The following is an 11,249-nucleotide window of genomic DNA, read 5'->3' on the forward strand; positions in this document are numbered from 1 at the left end:
ATATATATATTACAAATAGATATTTGCTGCTTCTCGTAGTGAGCACTAATTGCTGGCAGCTTAACTCCTCGACAAACTCCACTTCCCACTTTTAAGTTCACAACCCTTTTTCTTGTAAATATGTTACATTCGAACTCACGAACTCTATACTTGTGGTTCATCAATAGCTGAACGATCGGTTTAAGGTCACAGTCGGGACAACTTTCACACCTCACCCTGCGAGCATGAAACACTGTAACGTACACTTCCTTCAGAAAGAATTTTATAAACAATTACAATAATTCAATTATAACCAAAATTATGAAACATATCTCAATGAATCAAGTATGGTTACTTTATATATTGTATATATAAATATCAGAAACATACATTGTAGTAATAAATAGTGGAATTTATAGAAATATAACACAATAAATTTATCTAAACTACAATTTTTGAAATATTTGGTAACATTTTCGATTTCAACTGAGATATATGTAAAAAAATATATGGAAAATTCTTTCTGAGGGGTTGTTTATATACACGAACACTGCAAAACCAAAAGAACGAAGCAACAAACACACAAAAAAAGTAAAACGAAACGAAAAACTATTCGATCTCTGAAATTCTCTTTCGATTACAGCGATCCCCCGTAAGCCATATATTAGTACCCCGCGGCCTCGCAAATTCAATCCGAAAACCCTAAATCCTTTTCTACAAAAAACACCCAAAGACATGCAGGCCGACGACATAAACGACCCCAACTGCACTGTAACAGTATACACTGCGCCTCCCGAAGAGGGGACGAAGGTTATTGGATTCATATCTGAATGGATAAATGCGTACACGTTTGTCTCGCGTAAGTACACAACAAAACAAAAAATACAAACATTAGATACATCCATCCTCCCATTTTTTTTGCGCTGTCGTTGTGCATTCCTTTGCTGCATGCATATTTACTCTGTATCGAGTTATGGTGTTAACTGGTAGGATTTGTGTTGCAGAGAATCAGGAGAGGTTCTACCTATACCTGATCCTGAGCATCGGCGGTGGAGTCCTGCTATGCCTCATCCTTGTTGTTACACGTCTGCTGATTCAAAGACACCGCAGCAAACGCGCGGCCAAGTTCCACGCCACCAACGTCGCTGAAAATACTATACCTAATGGTTTCTCTGATGACATCAGCGAAGTGGATGCTGATATTGACCTAACCACCCCTCTTCCGGTTCCTACTGTGGCTATTCATTCACCAGCATCGGTTGGAAGTATTGGAGAGGTGGTGCGATACCCTCATGTCCACTCCCATACTCTTCGAAGGGCCGCCGACAACGAGATTCCTCGCAGCCTCAACACCGGGTCCAACAGCATGTATTACTATGGATGACCCGAATGCCCGGGAAGGAGACCGGCGGCTCTCAACTCTCCGACATCCTCCACTTGCCCGGGCCAACGCACCTACTGCTTCTGAAGAGATCATCATCGCACTGTACCAACATCTCATCGCCGAGAGGACGGCGAAGCACCATGGAACAAAACCGCCACCAAAAACATACATATATATATATATATATAAAAATATAACATTGTATTCAGATTAATATCGACGGACACTGGCCGAACGTGCGAATGCAGTGTACGAGACCAAAGAATATCACCTCCCTCGAAAATATTTCAAAATCCCTCCCTGTCCCCCTAATTAAATTAAATGTACCGTTTATGGAATAATTGTATAAATATGTGACAGATAATCTTATATACCTAACACATTATTTATATTGGGAAGATGAAAAAAAAAAATCAAAACTTAAAAGAAAACGGTAAAGAATTATTTATATCACATTTGTTTATATATAAATTAAATATATATATATATATATAATATATACATTAAATAATTAATAAATGTCTCTGTAAATATTATTATTATTAGAATAAATGTAAACTTCTGTCATTTTGTTGTTTCTTTTTAGTAAATCAGTACCTTCCAATAATTCCTTTAGGATAAAAAATACTGTAATAATCCTTTTATTGGAAATAATTAAACCGGATTCTGTTTTTATACAAAAATTGATAGGTAAGTAAATCTATAATTTGAAAATATTATTGATATTATATTCTATCAAATAAAATCCTTTGAGTTTTAATTTATTTATACACATTTAAAAATTTAATTATACAGGTTAATAGTGAATAATGAATAGAGCATATTAAATTACTATCGACAGAACTACAACGAGAAGAGCTAATGGCGCTAAGAATAATCCTGCGGCTCCATTGATGCATGACTTTTTATTCGTTGATACCATTCCAAGTGGACACTGACATATTCCATTCCAACATACAGAACCCTGTAATTCGGAGCAGACAATAGGCGTGGGACAACGCTCACCAAAATCTTAAAAAAAATAACAGGTACAAATTAACAACTGTAAAGAAACATTTTTTGTATCCAATAGTTTTTGGTAAGTTACATTTTTTTGTTGTATGTAAAAAGTAATGATAAATATTACATGAAATTAATTTTCTAATTAGAAGCTTTTTTTTAATTTTGCAATCACAGATAAATATTTTACTTAATTGAAATATAAATATCTCGAGATTTTCTAAAAACTTACTTTCGGCGACCTTGTAACAAAATCCGTTTACGTCGATATGACCTGGGGCACAAGAACATCGTTGATCCTTGCACTCGGCCTGATTAATATTAGAGCATTGGACATCGATCTCACACACCTCACCAAGACCATTAGACACTAGAAGTTTAAAACACAAATAATAACTGAAAATCCTATGAGCTTTGGGAAACTTACACTTGTAGCACATATTTTCATGGTCAATATATCCTTTGTCACAAACGCAGACATTTTCCTTGCATAAAGCACTATCTACCAATCGGCAATCATCATTCATATTGCAGGTAGACCCAATACCTAAAATTAAAAAAAAAAATAAGAATACTGTATAAAATATCATAACATCCTTACCTCCGATGCACATATCATTGTCGAAAACGAAGTCTTTTGGACAAACGCATATCTTGTTTGGAGAGCAAACAGAATTTTTCATTGAGTATTGACATGATTCATCATTAATACAAGTCGTACCTGGCATTACTAGGAAAAAAAATATAGGAAAATGAAAACTGTGTGCATAACTTTTATATACATACCCTTTTCACAAATATTGTCCTTGTTTAGCTCACCTTTGCAGTGACATACCTTTTCAATGTCGCCCAAACACTCGTAATCCCTTAAAAATACTTTGCAGCTTTCATTGTTTGAGCATGTAAATTTACTGGCAGTGGAGGCTACAAAAGCAAAATACTGATTATCCATCGTAATAATAACAGTTAACTGTTGCCTTCTAGTTTCAGTAAACTATGGATTAAAATCAGCCTCTTGTTATATTAATGATTTATTTCAATTTTGTTTGGCAATTTGGACTATATTTTTTGTATTACTTACGTTTTGAACACTTCTGATTACCATGAGTCTGTAAGTAGAGGAAGTTTGTTGTTTTGCAAACGCAGACTTTCCCTGAACACTGGCTATTATTGATCACACAATCTTTGTCTTTTTCGCAACTACTTCCCAATTCTGAAACATTAAACTTCAGTTTACGCTAATCCTTCTAACAAATACAAACATCACCTCCAGCGCACTTTTTCGATTCTTTTGTATAGAAATATCCTTTATCGCAGGTGCACTCTTTAAAAATCGGTGAACAATGGGTATTGGGTTCCACACAATCAACGTCTACATTACATTTATCCCCAGTAGCTAAAAAAGACAATAAACGTGAATATAAATTAAAAAATAAAGTTAATTAATTCTTGTAATTACTTCTTGGTTCAACTACGCTTCGTTCCTGGTCATGGACATGATAGTAGTCCTTCGGTCCTTCGGGTTTCTCTTCAACGGGTTTGCTACAAATTCCGACTATGCATCTAAGAGATTCTTCTTTACAATCGGAATCGAGAACGCAGAGGTTGTCGAACTCTATATATAGGAACAAAGTGTTAACAAAATCAAAGGTTTGGAACGGACTAAGGGCGTTCGACTACCAGAGGAAATATGCCTGCAATCATCGTTGCCGCGTTTGTAGAACCCTTTGTTGCACTCGCACTTGCCGTCCTTGCAAATTCTGGCATTATAATAAGATCCATCGAAGCATTCCTCGTTATTGCTACATGTCTCTCCAAAATCCTTCTTCTTCATGCACTCGCCTTTCCAGTAAACCCATCCTTCGGCACATTTGCACGTGCCTTCGTAGCATACCGAAATACCTTTCAAAGTGCTGCATACGATGTCCTCCTCACACTGATCTCCATATCCTCTGGCCACTAAAAATATCTATTGTTCAAAGCAACCCATTTAGAACGCGTGCATACTTACGAGGTAGGCAGCTCAGAGAGTCCTTGCTGAAGTCCTCGCCGGCAGGACAATTGCAGATTCCCGACACACATTTTCCGGCCGGGCATTTCCCTTCATCGTCGCATTCGAAGACGCGTGAATTTACTCCACCTATAACACATTGTGTTAATCACTGCTTATCATCTGATATGATCAGATTGATTGAAACACCTGCCGACGGAACGAACAGACGAACAAAAAAATAATATTGACGACCCGAATTATATTCCATTACGTTCCATTGCGTGAGCGAAATTTATCCGGCGTGGAAATAACTTTAAATAGAATTACTCACTTGCCAGGAAAAACGAAAGAAGTAAGAAAATTAATCCAGTTCTCATCTTGTGATGCTCGCTCGTTGGACGATGGAAACTGATTAACTTCTAGTCGATTTAAAATCTGATTACTCAAAATCATCATTGTGTGATAATAAACGAGCGATAAGATGGCCAGGTGTTTGGATATATATATATATATATATTATTGTCTATCATATATCGCAATTCCAGGTGTTGTTACCTGATAGAACTTTGATAGCAAATTTATAAATTGGATGAGAAAACCAAATATTTTGTTTATTATACTTAATAAATCTTTTCAATTTTCTCAATAAACTTATTAAATTACCTATGGTCAATAACCCTTTGCAGTAGATTATTTATTTTTGTATTGTGTTTTTATTTTGTAATTTTATTGTTACAATAATTTATTTGTATTAAATTGACTTTAGAAAAAATAATATTGCATTATTTCAAAGAACTTGAATAATATCGTGGGATGTAGAGGAAATAAAAAAAAATTACATTTTTTAACAAGTTTATTTAAACTTTATTTAAATATATAAGCAACAGGAAGTTATCATATGCATAACTTATTGGTTGGATGGAATGAGTGTTGCATAAGTGTCAATCTACTTAAAATTGAAATGCTTATTGCCTTGATATATCAGGCACGTTTTTAATCTATGCTGGAGAATTATCATATCGCTGATTGGTGGTAGAAGTGTCTTTGTGTAAACATCCAGCAACTCGCTGATAAGCTTCCCGCAATCCCCGTACTTCCGCTGGGCGTACAACTCTTCCACTTCATTTGATTTCTCCGCAAGTGGCTGAAATTAATTGAAATTACTCTGCGGCCTCTTAATCAGGTTTACTTAACTTACAATCAATGCCGTCAACGTTGGGATGATATTTTTTTCTTTTTTACAATTCTTGCACGAGATCATAAATACATCAATTTCGCTGTCAGCAATCAAAGAACTGCCGCAGTCGCAGGCGATTTTTAACTCAGTTTTACTGATGTCCTGGAATAATGGCCAATTCTCGGTGCAGGCTTGGCAGTAGCAGTCGAATCTATAGGTGGACCTCAGTGTTGCGATGCGTGCATCGCGCACACTGTTTGTGAACAAAAGCCCATAATTCTCAAAAACTCCTTCTTTGCGCTTAATAGGTTTTATTGCCCTTAAAACCATAACATTTCCAATGTTATATCTGCAATCAATGCGATTCATTAGGAATGAAATAATCAAGTGGAAAGTTCTTCAGAGACAATTATTGAGTTTTAAATAGGAATTCGCCTTCCATTTCAAAAGATCAAAAGAGATATACTTGCTTAAAAAGTTTGAAAGTTTTTGAAATCTTGGAATTCAAGACAATTAAAGTAATAAATTACAGCATGGAATTGATTATAAGAAGCGATTAGATAACTGTGTTCGAATTAACAAAATTACTTAAGAATTGTTGATTTTCAAAAAATGTTATCTATAGAAAATAAAAATTATTGAATACGCATTAATAATAGAAAAATCAGCAAAGATTCTATAAAATTAGTACCAAAATTAACACAAATATATTTAGTTGTATATTCTGCCAAATATGATTAATTTAATACTTTAATAAGCAGCTTATTAGAACCAGTACTTTACCTTATCACCGATGGATTGCACGAGTGATTAAAGAGTGCCAAAGTGGGATAAAGTCCAGCTCCGACAGACTCGGTTTTGTAGTCACCGTCCACGTCGTTGTTCAGCTCGGAAATCTCGTGAGCGTTAAACTGTAGAATCTGAAGATTTTTCAGAATTAAGCTACCTATATAAGCTTCATCCTCGGTGAGAGAAGCATCATCCGTCTCCCCGAAGTACCCACTCATTTTCAACAAGCGCAACAAGAATGTCGAAATTAAGCTATAATGAAGAAAGTCTTCAAAGCTCCTAGTTTCCCAGTGCGAAACTAACTGAGTCACGTTGTAATAGTCCGTCGTCTTGTAAATTACGACGTTCCTTTCCTTCTTCAGTTCCTTAGCCTCTTTCAGGTGTGCATCCAAATCTTTCTTGGTTATCATTCGGAGCGCCATTAGACAGTTCACCGATGCTTCAATATCGTAGAGGGTCAGAAGCATTTTACACTCGACCTTATGGAAGCTGGCAGATTGCTTGCAAGCCAATGAGCAGAAGCATACTTGAGAGCATAGTTCGCAGGCGACAGGTTGGTTCGTAGAGATCAAGCAATAGGCGCAGTTCATCCTATACGTACTCCCATTAACGACGGAGACGAAGGGTTCCTCGACCGCTACGATCTCTCCGGCTTTAATGTCATCCTTGGCTACGATAAAGCGGCCCAATTCCGGTGAGCTTTTCACGCAAACTTTGGAGCTCAATGCTGGATAGCCCATGTTCCTATATTCTATATCCATTTCCGCATCTTTAGATGCGCAAGCAACGTCGACGAGTTTCTTACCTTTCAACAAATTAATGTTGTTTGTTACCTCGACGAGCTGCTTCCTCACCTCATCCTCATCGAACTGGCCAGAGGTTAATGCCGCTTTAGCCTCTGTGTAGTAATCAAGAGCACTCGAACTCTTCTTTAACGCTTCGCAAGATTTTCCTGCGCGTATCAGCAATTTGTAAATCGCTGGATGATGGTTATACGCCTTCACCAATTCAACATCCTTCAGGACTTTCTCGTATTCTTTCAATTCAAAAAACACAGCGCTTCTATTTGCAATCAATATATCATGCAATTCTTGTGCTTCAACTAAAAACGGAACGCATTAATTTTTACATATCGACATAACAAAATAAATCACAAATAGTTTGCTATTAAAATTGTGATACATTTCTAATATGATTACAGTATACAAATTTTCCAAACTTTGTATATAAACAATATATGTCAACATTATAAAGAGTTTTTCAATATAACGTTACATAATATCAAGCACGAAACTTAATAATCGTTTAGGATGTAAATTAAAGACAACCGAAATCCCGTCTATCGAAATCCCGACGTTCGAAATCCCGAGTGTATCGAAATCCCGACGTTCGAAATCCCGGCTGGCTCAAAATCCCGACTATGTCAAAATCCCGACAATCAAAGTCGAAATCCCGACAGTGTCTTTTATTATTATAAATTTCTACAATAACATATTTATGGTAGTCGGGATTTTGATATAATCGGGAGTTTGATTGTCGGGATTTCAAGCGTCGGGACTTTAATACAGTCATGATTTCAAATGTCGGGATTTCGGTACAGTCGGGATTTCAATAGACGGTCTTTCGGTGAAATAGAATAATTTGTAAAATGGTAAATGAAAGTTTAATGAGTTTTGTGAAACATTTGCGTAGAATACTTACTACAATCTTGGGGGCACCGCAGCAGAGCTTCATTATAAACATTAATAGCATGGAAAAGATTGCGGGTCTGAAACAACTTATTTCCATTGAGCTTCAGGCTTAGAGATCTTTGGAAGTCCTTCGGTGCCCAGTTGGCCAACTCGATTGGCGTCTCCTTGGCCAGCTCGTAAATGAATATGATCCTCTGCAGATCATCCGAAACTTTTTCAAATTTTTTTCTGCCTTCATCTTGCAATTTGATCACAAGTTTTTCGCATTGCGACTGAAACTTCGTCTCGCCGGTCATTTTGGATACGTGTGTGATAAAAAGCCCACCTTATTTTTAGATTCTATTTCAGTTCGTTTGCAGGGCTATATACAAACATCGCATTACAGAGCCATAATTAAATTACTCGTCGCCATGAAGCATCATAAAAAATCAAGTGAGTAAAACTGCGTTAATAGATATTGTAATTATTAGTTTATCTTAATTTCATTAATTATTTAAAAAATCAATATTTGAATTATGTACGTTTGGTTGCCTGATAAGTGGGAAACTGCAATAATTTGCACTCATCCCGGTTGTCTAACCTTAACGAAAAATTTTCTCTGATCCACTCCAGACGGGTATAGTTAGAGTATAATACGTGTGCAAAATATATTTAATCCTCCCATATGAACAATATCTACTTATCTCTTACGGTTTAACTATAATTTGATACTGTGATAATATTAATACGAATAATATGGGACCAAGGTTTGGATCGTTTTTCAATTGTTTACATCTAGTATTTCAATGTCATCAGTTAATTGAATCATTTTTCATAGGTGCACAAACAATGTCTATGTTGTCTTTGGACAATTCTACAGAAGGTAAAACACGCAAGCGAAATTTTGATCAACTAAAATCAAAAAATATGACTGGAAGTGAAAATAGTGTAAGTCCAATTGGATTCTAACTTATAATGCACAGTTTTACTATTTTTTAACAACTTGTAGGATGAAATTGTTGAGGACAATGATCGAAGCCTCTTATTGTCAACAGAAGAAGCTGAGGAACAACCTAGAGTGGCGTTTATCAATAAAGAATCCATATGGGCTACGTCAGTTCAAATGTTTATACCATTCCTGTTGGCTGGATTTGGAATGGTTGCTGCTAGTTTGCTGTTGGATATAGTGCAACATTGGCCAGTATACAAAAATGTATCTGAGGTATATATACTTGTACCTGCACTACTAGGATTGAAAGGCAACTTGGAGATGACATTAGCTTCGAGGCTCTCTACCCATGCCAACTTGGGCCATTTAGATACAAGGAGTCAACAATGGAGCTTAATCCTAGGCAATTTGTCGTTGATTCAATGCCAGGCAATTGTTGTTGGTTTTTTGGCATCCATAGCTGCAATGGTTTTTGGATGGGTGCCTAGCGGCAAGTTTAATATCCAGCATGCAATGTTGCTATGTGCAAGTAGTGTGGCGACAGCATTTATGGCCAGTTTTATATTAGGATTAGTGATGGTTGGTGTCATACTACTCTCCAGGCATTTCAACATAAACCCAGACAACGTGGCGACTCCAATTGCTGCAAGCTTGGGAGATTTAACTACTCTAGCTCTGCTTTCCTATTTTGCTTCTCTCATGTACAAAGGTATGGACACTATGCCATGGCTATCAATAGTCATAATAGTCGTAGCAATTTTGTTTGTGCCACTATGGGGATGGATGGCTTCGAAGAACGAATATAGCAGGGAAGTACTAGACTCTGGCTGGTCACCTGTTATTATTGCCATGCTTATAAGCAGCATTGGAGGGTTAATTTTAGATTTCACAGTATCTCAGTACAAAGGCGTGGCTGTTTTCCAATTGGTAATAAACGGTATTGGAGGGAATTTGGCCGCAGTACAGGCCAGTCGTATATCCACCGAGCTGCATTCGAAATCAACGCTGGGAAGGCTTCCGCATGGTATGCGAGTGTGCCTGACACCATGCACAGCTTTTTGTGATACATCAGTGACCCCTCATGCGGATACTGCTAGAATGCTGATGCTAATGGTTGTGCCTGGTCATTTAATATTTTCCTACACAATAAGCTACCTACAAGCAGGACACACATCTTTCACACCGATCTTCATGCTTGTCTATCTAGCAGCTGCTCTTGTCCAAGTATTCTTATTGCTCTACATTGCCCAAGTGATCATAGTCTGGATGTGGGAGATGGGTACCGATCCGGACAATTCGGCCATACCATACCTGACTGCATTCGGTGATCTCCTAGGTACTCTACTTTTGGGTATTGCATTCCAAATACTCTTCCTGATCGGCGACAGAGACAGCGACGTCGGCGACTAAACCTGATACCTGCTAGCGACGTTTTGCTGGGGGCCATAAATGTGATTGTAATTTAGTTTGTTTAAAATTACCAAAGAATAAATACTGTTGATACTAGCATCAAATTATTCATAAATTTTCTTCAAAAGAGGTTTATATGTTAATTATATTTGTAAACGATATATATATTTTTAAGGTGCTATATTTTATACAAAATTATATTTCATATAAGTATTTATGTATAGTGAGAAACAAATACAAAGTAACTGTTAAATGTACATGCTGAACAACAATTTAATCTGTTGTAACTTATTAATAAATATGTGAATCTTCTTAAAAAAAAACACTTTATTTGTCCACCTAAGATTACCTTCCCAATGGAATTGTACAAACAAACATTGACTTTACTAGTTATTTCAAATAAAATAACATACATTAATTGTACAAACTTTTGATATAAGATTTACTCTTGCAATAAACAATACATTTGTATGACGTGAATTTCTTTAATTAGTTTAGAATGCTCATATAGAAAACTTTGAAATTCGTAGCCAGCAAAACTAGGACTCTAAAACAGTGATTCTCAAACTTTTTTGCACATAAAAAGTTTCTGCGACCCTCTGAAGAATGGGTATATGTATGTATATGTTTTCCAAACTATCTAAGACCAAAGTTTGATAAATAATTGTGACGAAGCTATGGTAGCTATAAACCTGTATTTACACTCATTTTAATCTCTATATATTCAAGATCAACATTTATGTCCAAAACTCTTCTGAGAGTTCGAGTATACGAAAATACAGGCTGTTTTCGAAAACGTTCTTTTCCAAACTGTTTACCTAAGTTTGTTAATCAATTATGAAGATACCATTGCAGCTACAAACTAATATGTACGTTAATTTTAATCTGTGTATATTCAA

General features: G+C 36.2%; 4 protein-coding genes across 10 annotated transcripts in view; 2 read left to right on the forward strand and 2 right to left on the reverse strand.

The window, feature by feature from the left end:
• The window catches only part of LOC108564240 (protein eva-1 homolog C), a 96,897-nt gene extending 95,350 nt beyond the window's left edge, over positions 1 to 1,547 (forward strand). For 5 of the 6 annotated variants that reach the window (XM_017923220.1, XM_017923218.1, XM_017923219.1 and 2 more), the window contains 2 exons: positions 623 to 838; positions 984 to 1,547. In XM_017923220.1, coding sequence (XP_017778709.1) covers positions 623 to 838; positions 984 to 1,363 — 596 coding nt within the window. In that variant the 3' untranslated portion in view covers positions 1,364 to 1,547. The remainder of the gene's footprint in view (positions 1 to 622; positions 839 to 983) is intronic. The other variant, XM_017923224.1, reaches the window with a different exon arrangement.
• Positions 1,548 to 2,113: 566 nt separating this feature from the next.
• Positions 2,114 to 4,755, reverse strand: LOC108564228 (prion-like-(Q/N-rich) domain-bearing protein 25). Its single transcript, XM_017923191.1, has 11 exons — positions 4,687 to 4,755; positions 4,374 to 4,502; positions 4,043 to 4,321; positions 3,822 to 3,977; positions 3,630 to 3,758; positions 3,444 to 3,575; positions 3,149 to 3,286; positions 2,964 to 3,092; positions 2,790 to 2,909; positions 2,595 to 2,732; positions 2,114 to 2,374 (listed from the first exon to the last, which is right to left on the reverse strand). Exons 1-11 carry the CDS (start codon positions 4,730 to 4,732, stop codon positions 2,187 to 2,189), a joined length of 1,584 nt encoding a protein of 527 aa, XP_017778680.1. The 5' UTR covers positions 4,733 to 4,755; the 3' UTR covers positions 2,114 to 2,186.
• Positions 4,756 to 5,245: 490 nt separating this feature from the next.
• Positions 5,246 to 8,339, reverse strand: LOC108564242 (SET and MYND domain-containing protein 4-like). The gene is made up of 4 exons (XM_017923231.1): positions 8,023 to 8,339; positions 6,316 to 7,423; positions 5,554 to 5,881; positions 5,246 to 5,499 (listed from the first exon to the last, which is right to left on the reverse strand). The coding sequence occupies exons 1-4, from the start codon at positions 8,306 to 8,308 to the stop codon at positions 5,302 to 5,304; spliced, it is 1,920 nt and encodes a 639-aa protein (XP_017778720.1). The 5' UTR covers positions 8,309 to 8,339; the 3' UTR covers positions 5,246 to 5,301.
• Positions 8,340 to 8,358: 19 nt separating this feature from the next.
• Positions 8,359 to 10,673, forward strand: LOC108564243 (solute carrier family 41 member 1-like). Of its 2 annotated transcripts, none has more exons than XM_017923234.1 (3): positions 8,359 to 8,444; positions 8,830 to 8,939; positions 9,001 to 10,673. In XM_017923234.1, the coding sequence occupies exons 1-3, from the start codon at positions 8,423 to 8,425 to the stop codon at positions 10,348 to 10,350; spliced, it is 1,482 nt and encodes a 493-aa protein (XP_017778723.1). In that variant the 5' UTR covers positions 8,359 to 8,422; the 3' UTR covers positions 10,351 to 10,673. The 2 variants fall into 2 exon arrangements, with proteins under 2 accessions (XP_017778723.1, XP_017778722.1); XM_017923233.1 differs by lacking the exon at positions 8,359 to 8,444 and adding an exon at positions 8,570 to 8,758.
• The last annotated feature ends 576 nt before the right edge of the window (positions 10,674 to 11,249 follow it).

This window comes from Nicrophorus vespilloides, unplaced genomic scaffold, assembly GCF_001412225.1.
Source record: "Nicrophorus vespilloides isolate i.1.1-1 unplaced genomic scaffold, Nicve_v1.0, whole genome shotgun sequence".
NCBI classification, from domain to species: domain Eukaryota; kingdom Metazoa; phylum Arthropoda; class Insecta; order Coleoptera; family Silphidae; genus Nicrophorus; species Nicrophorus vespilloides.

Coding starts and splice junctions, on each gene's coding strand:
- LOC108564243 (XM_017923234.1), top strand. CDS start 8,423: ATGAAGCATCATAAAAAATCAA. Junction 8,445..8,829: donor GAAGCATCATAAAAAATCAA/GTGAGTAAAACT, acceptor CATTTTTCATAG/GTGCACAAACAATGTCTATG. Junction 8,940..9,000: donor TGACTGGAAGTGAAAATAGT/GTAAGTCCAATT, acceptor AACAACTTGTAG/GATGAAATTGTTGAGGACAA.
- LOC108564228 (XM_017923191.1), bottom strand. CDS start 4,732: ATGAGAACTGGATTAATTTTCTTACTTCTTTCGTTTTTCCTGGCAA. Junction 4,322..4,373: donor CTCTCTGAGCTGCCTACCTC/GTAAGTATGCAC, acceptor AGATATTTTTAG/TGGCCAGAGGATATGGAGAT. Junction 3,759..3,821: donor AAGCGTAGTTGAACCAAGAA/GTAATTACAAGA, acceptor TGTCTTTTTTAG/CTACTGGGGATAAATGTAAT.
- LOC108564242 (XM_017923231.1), bottom strand. CDS start 8,308: ATGACCGGCGAGACGAAGTTTCAGTCGCAATGCGAAAAACTTGTGATC. Junction 7,424..8,022: donor GCGGTGCCCCCAAGATTGTA/GTAAGTATTCTA, acceptor TTCCGTTTTTAG/TTGAAGCACAAGAATTGCAT. Junction 5,882..6,315: donor TGCAATCCATCGGTGATAAG/GTAAAGTACTGG, acceptor CATTGATTGCAG/ATATAACATTGGAAATGTTA.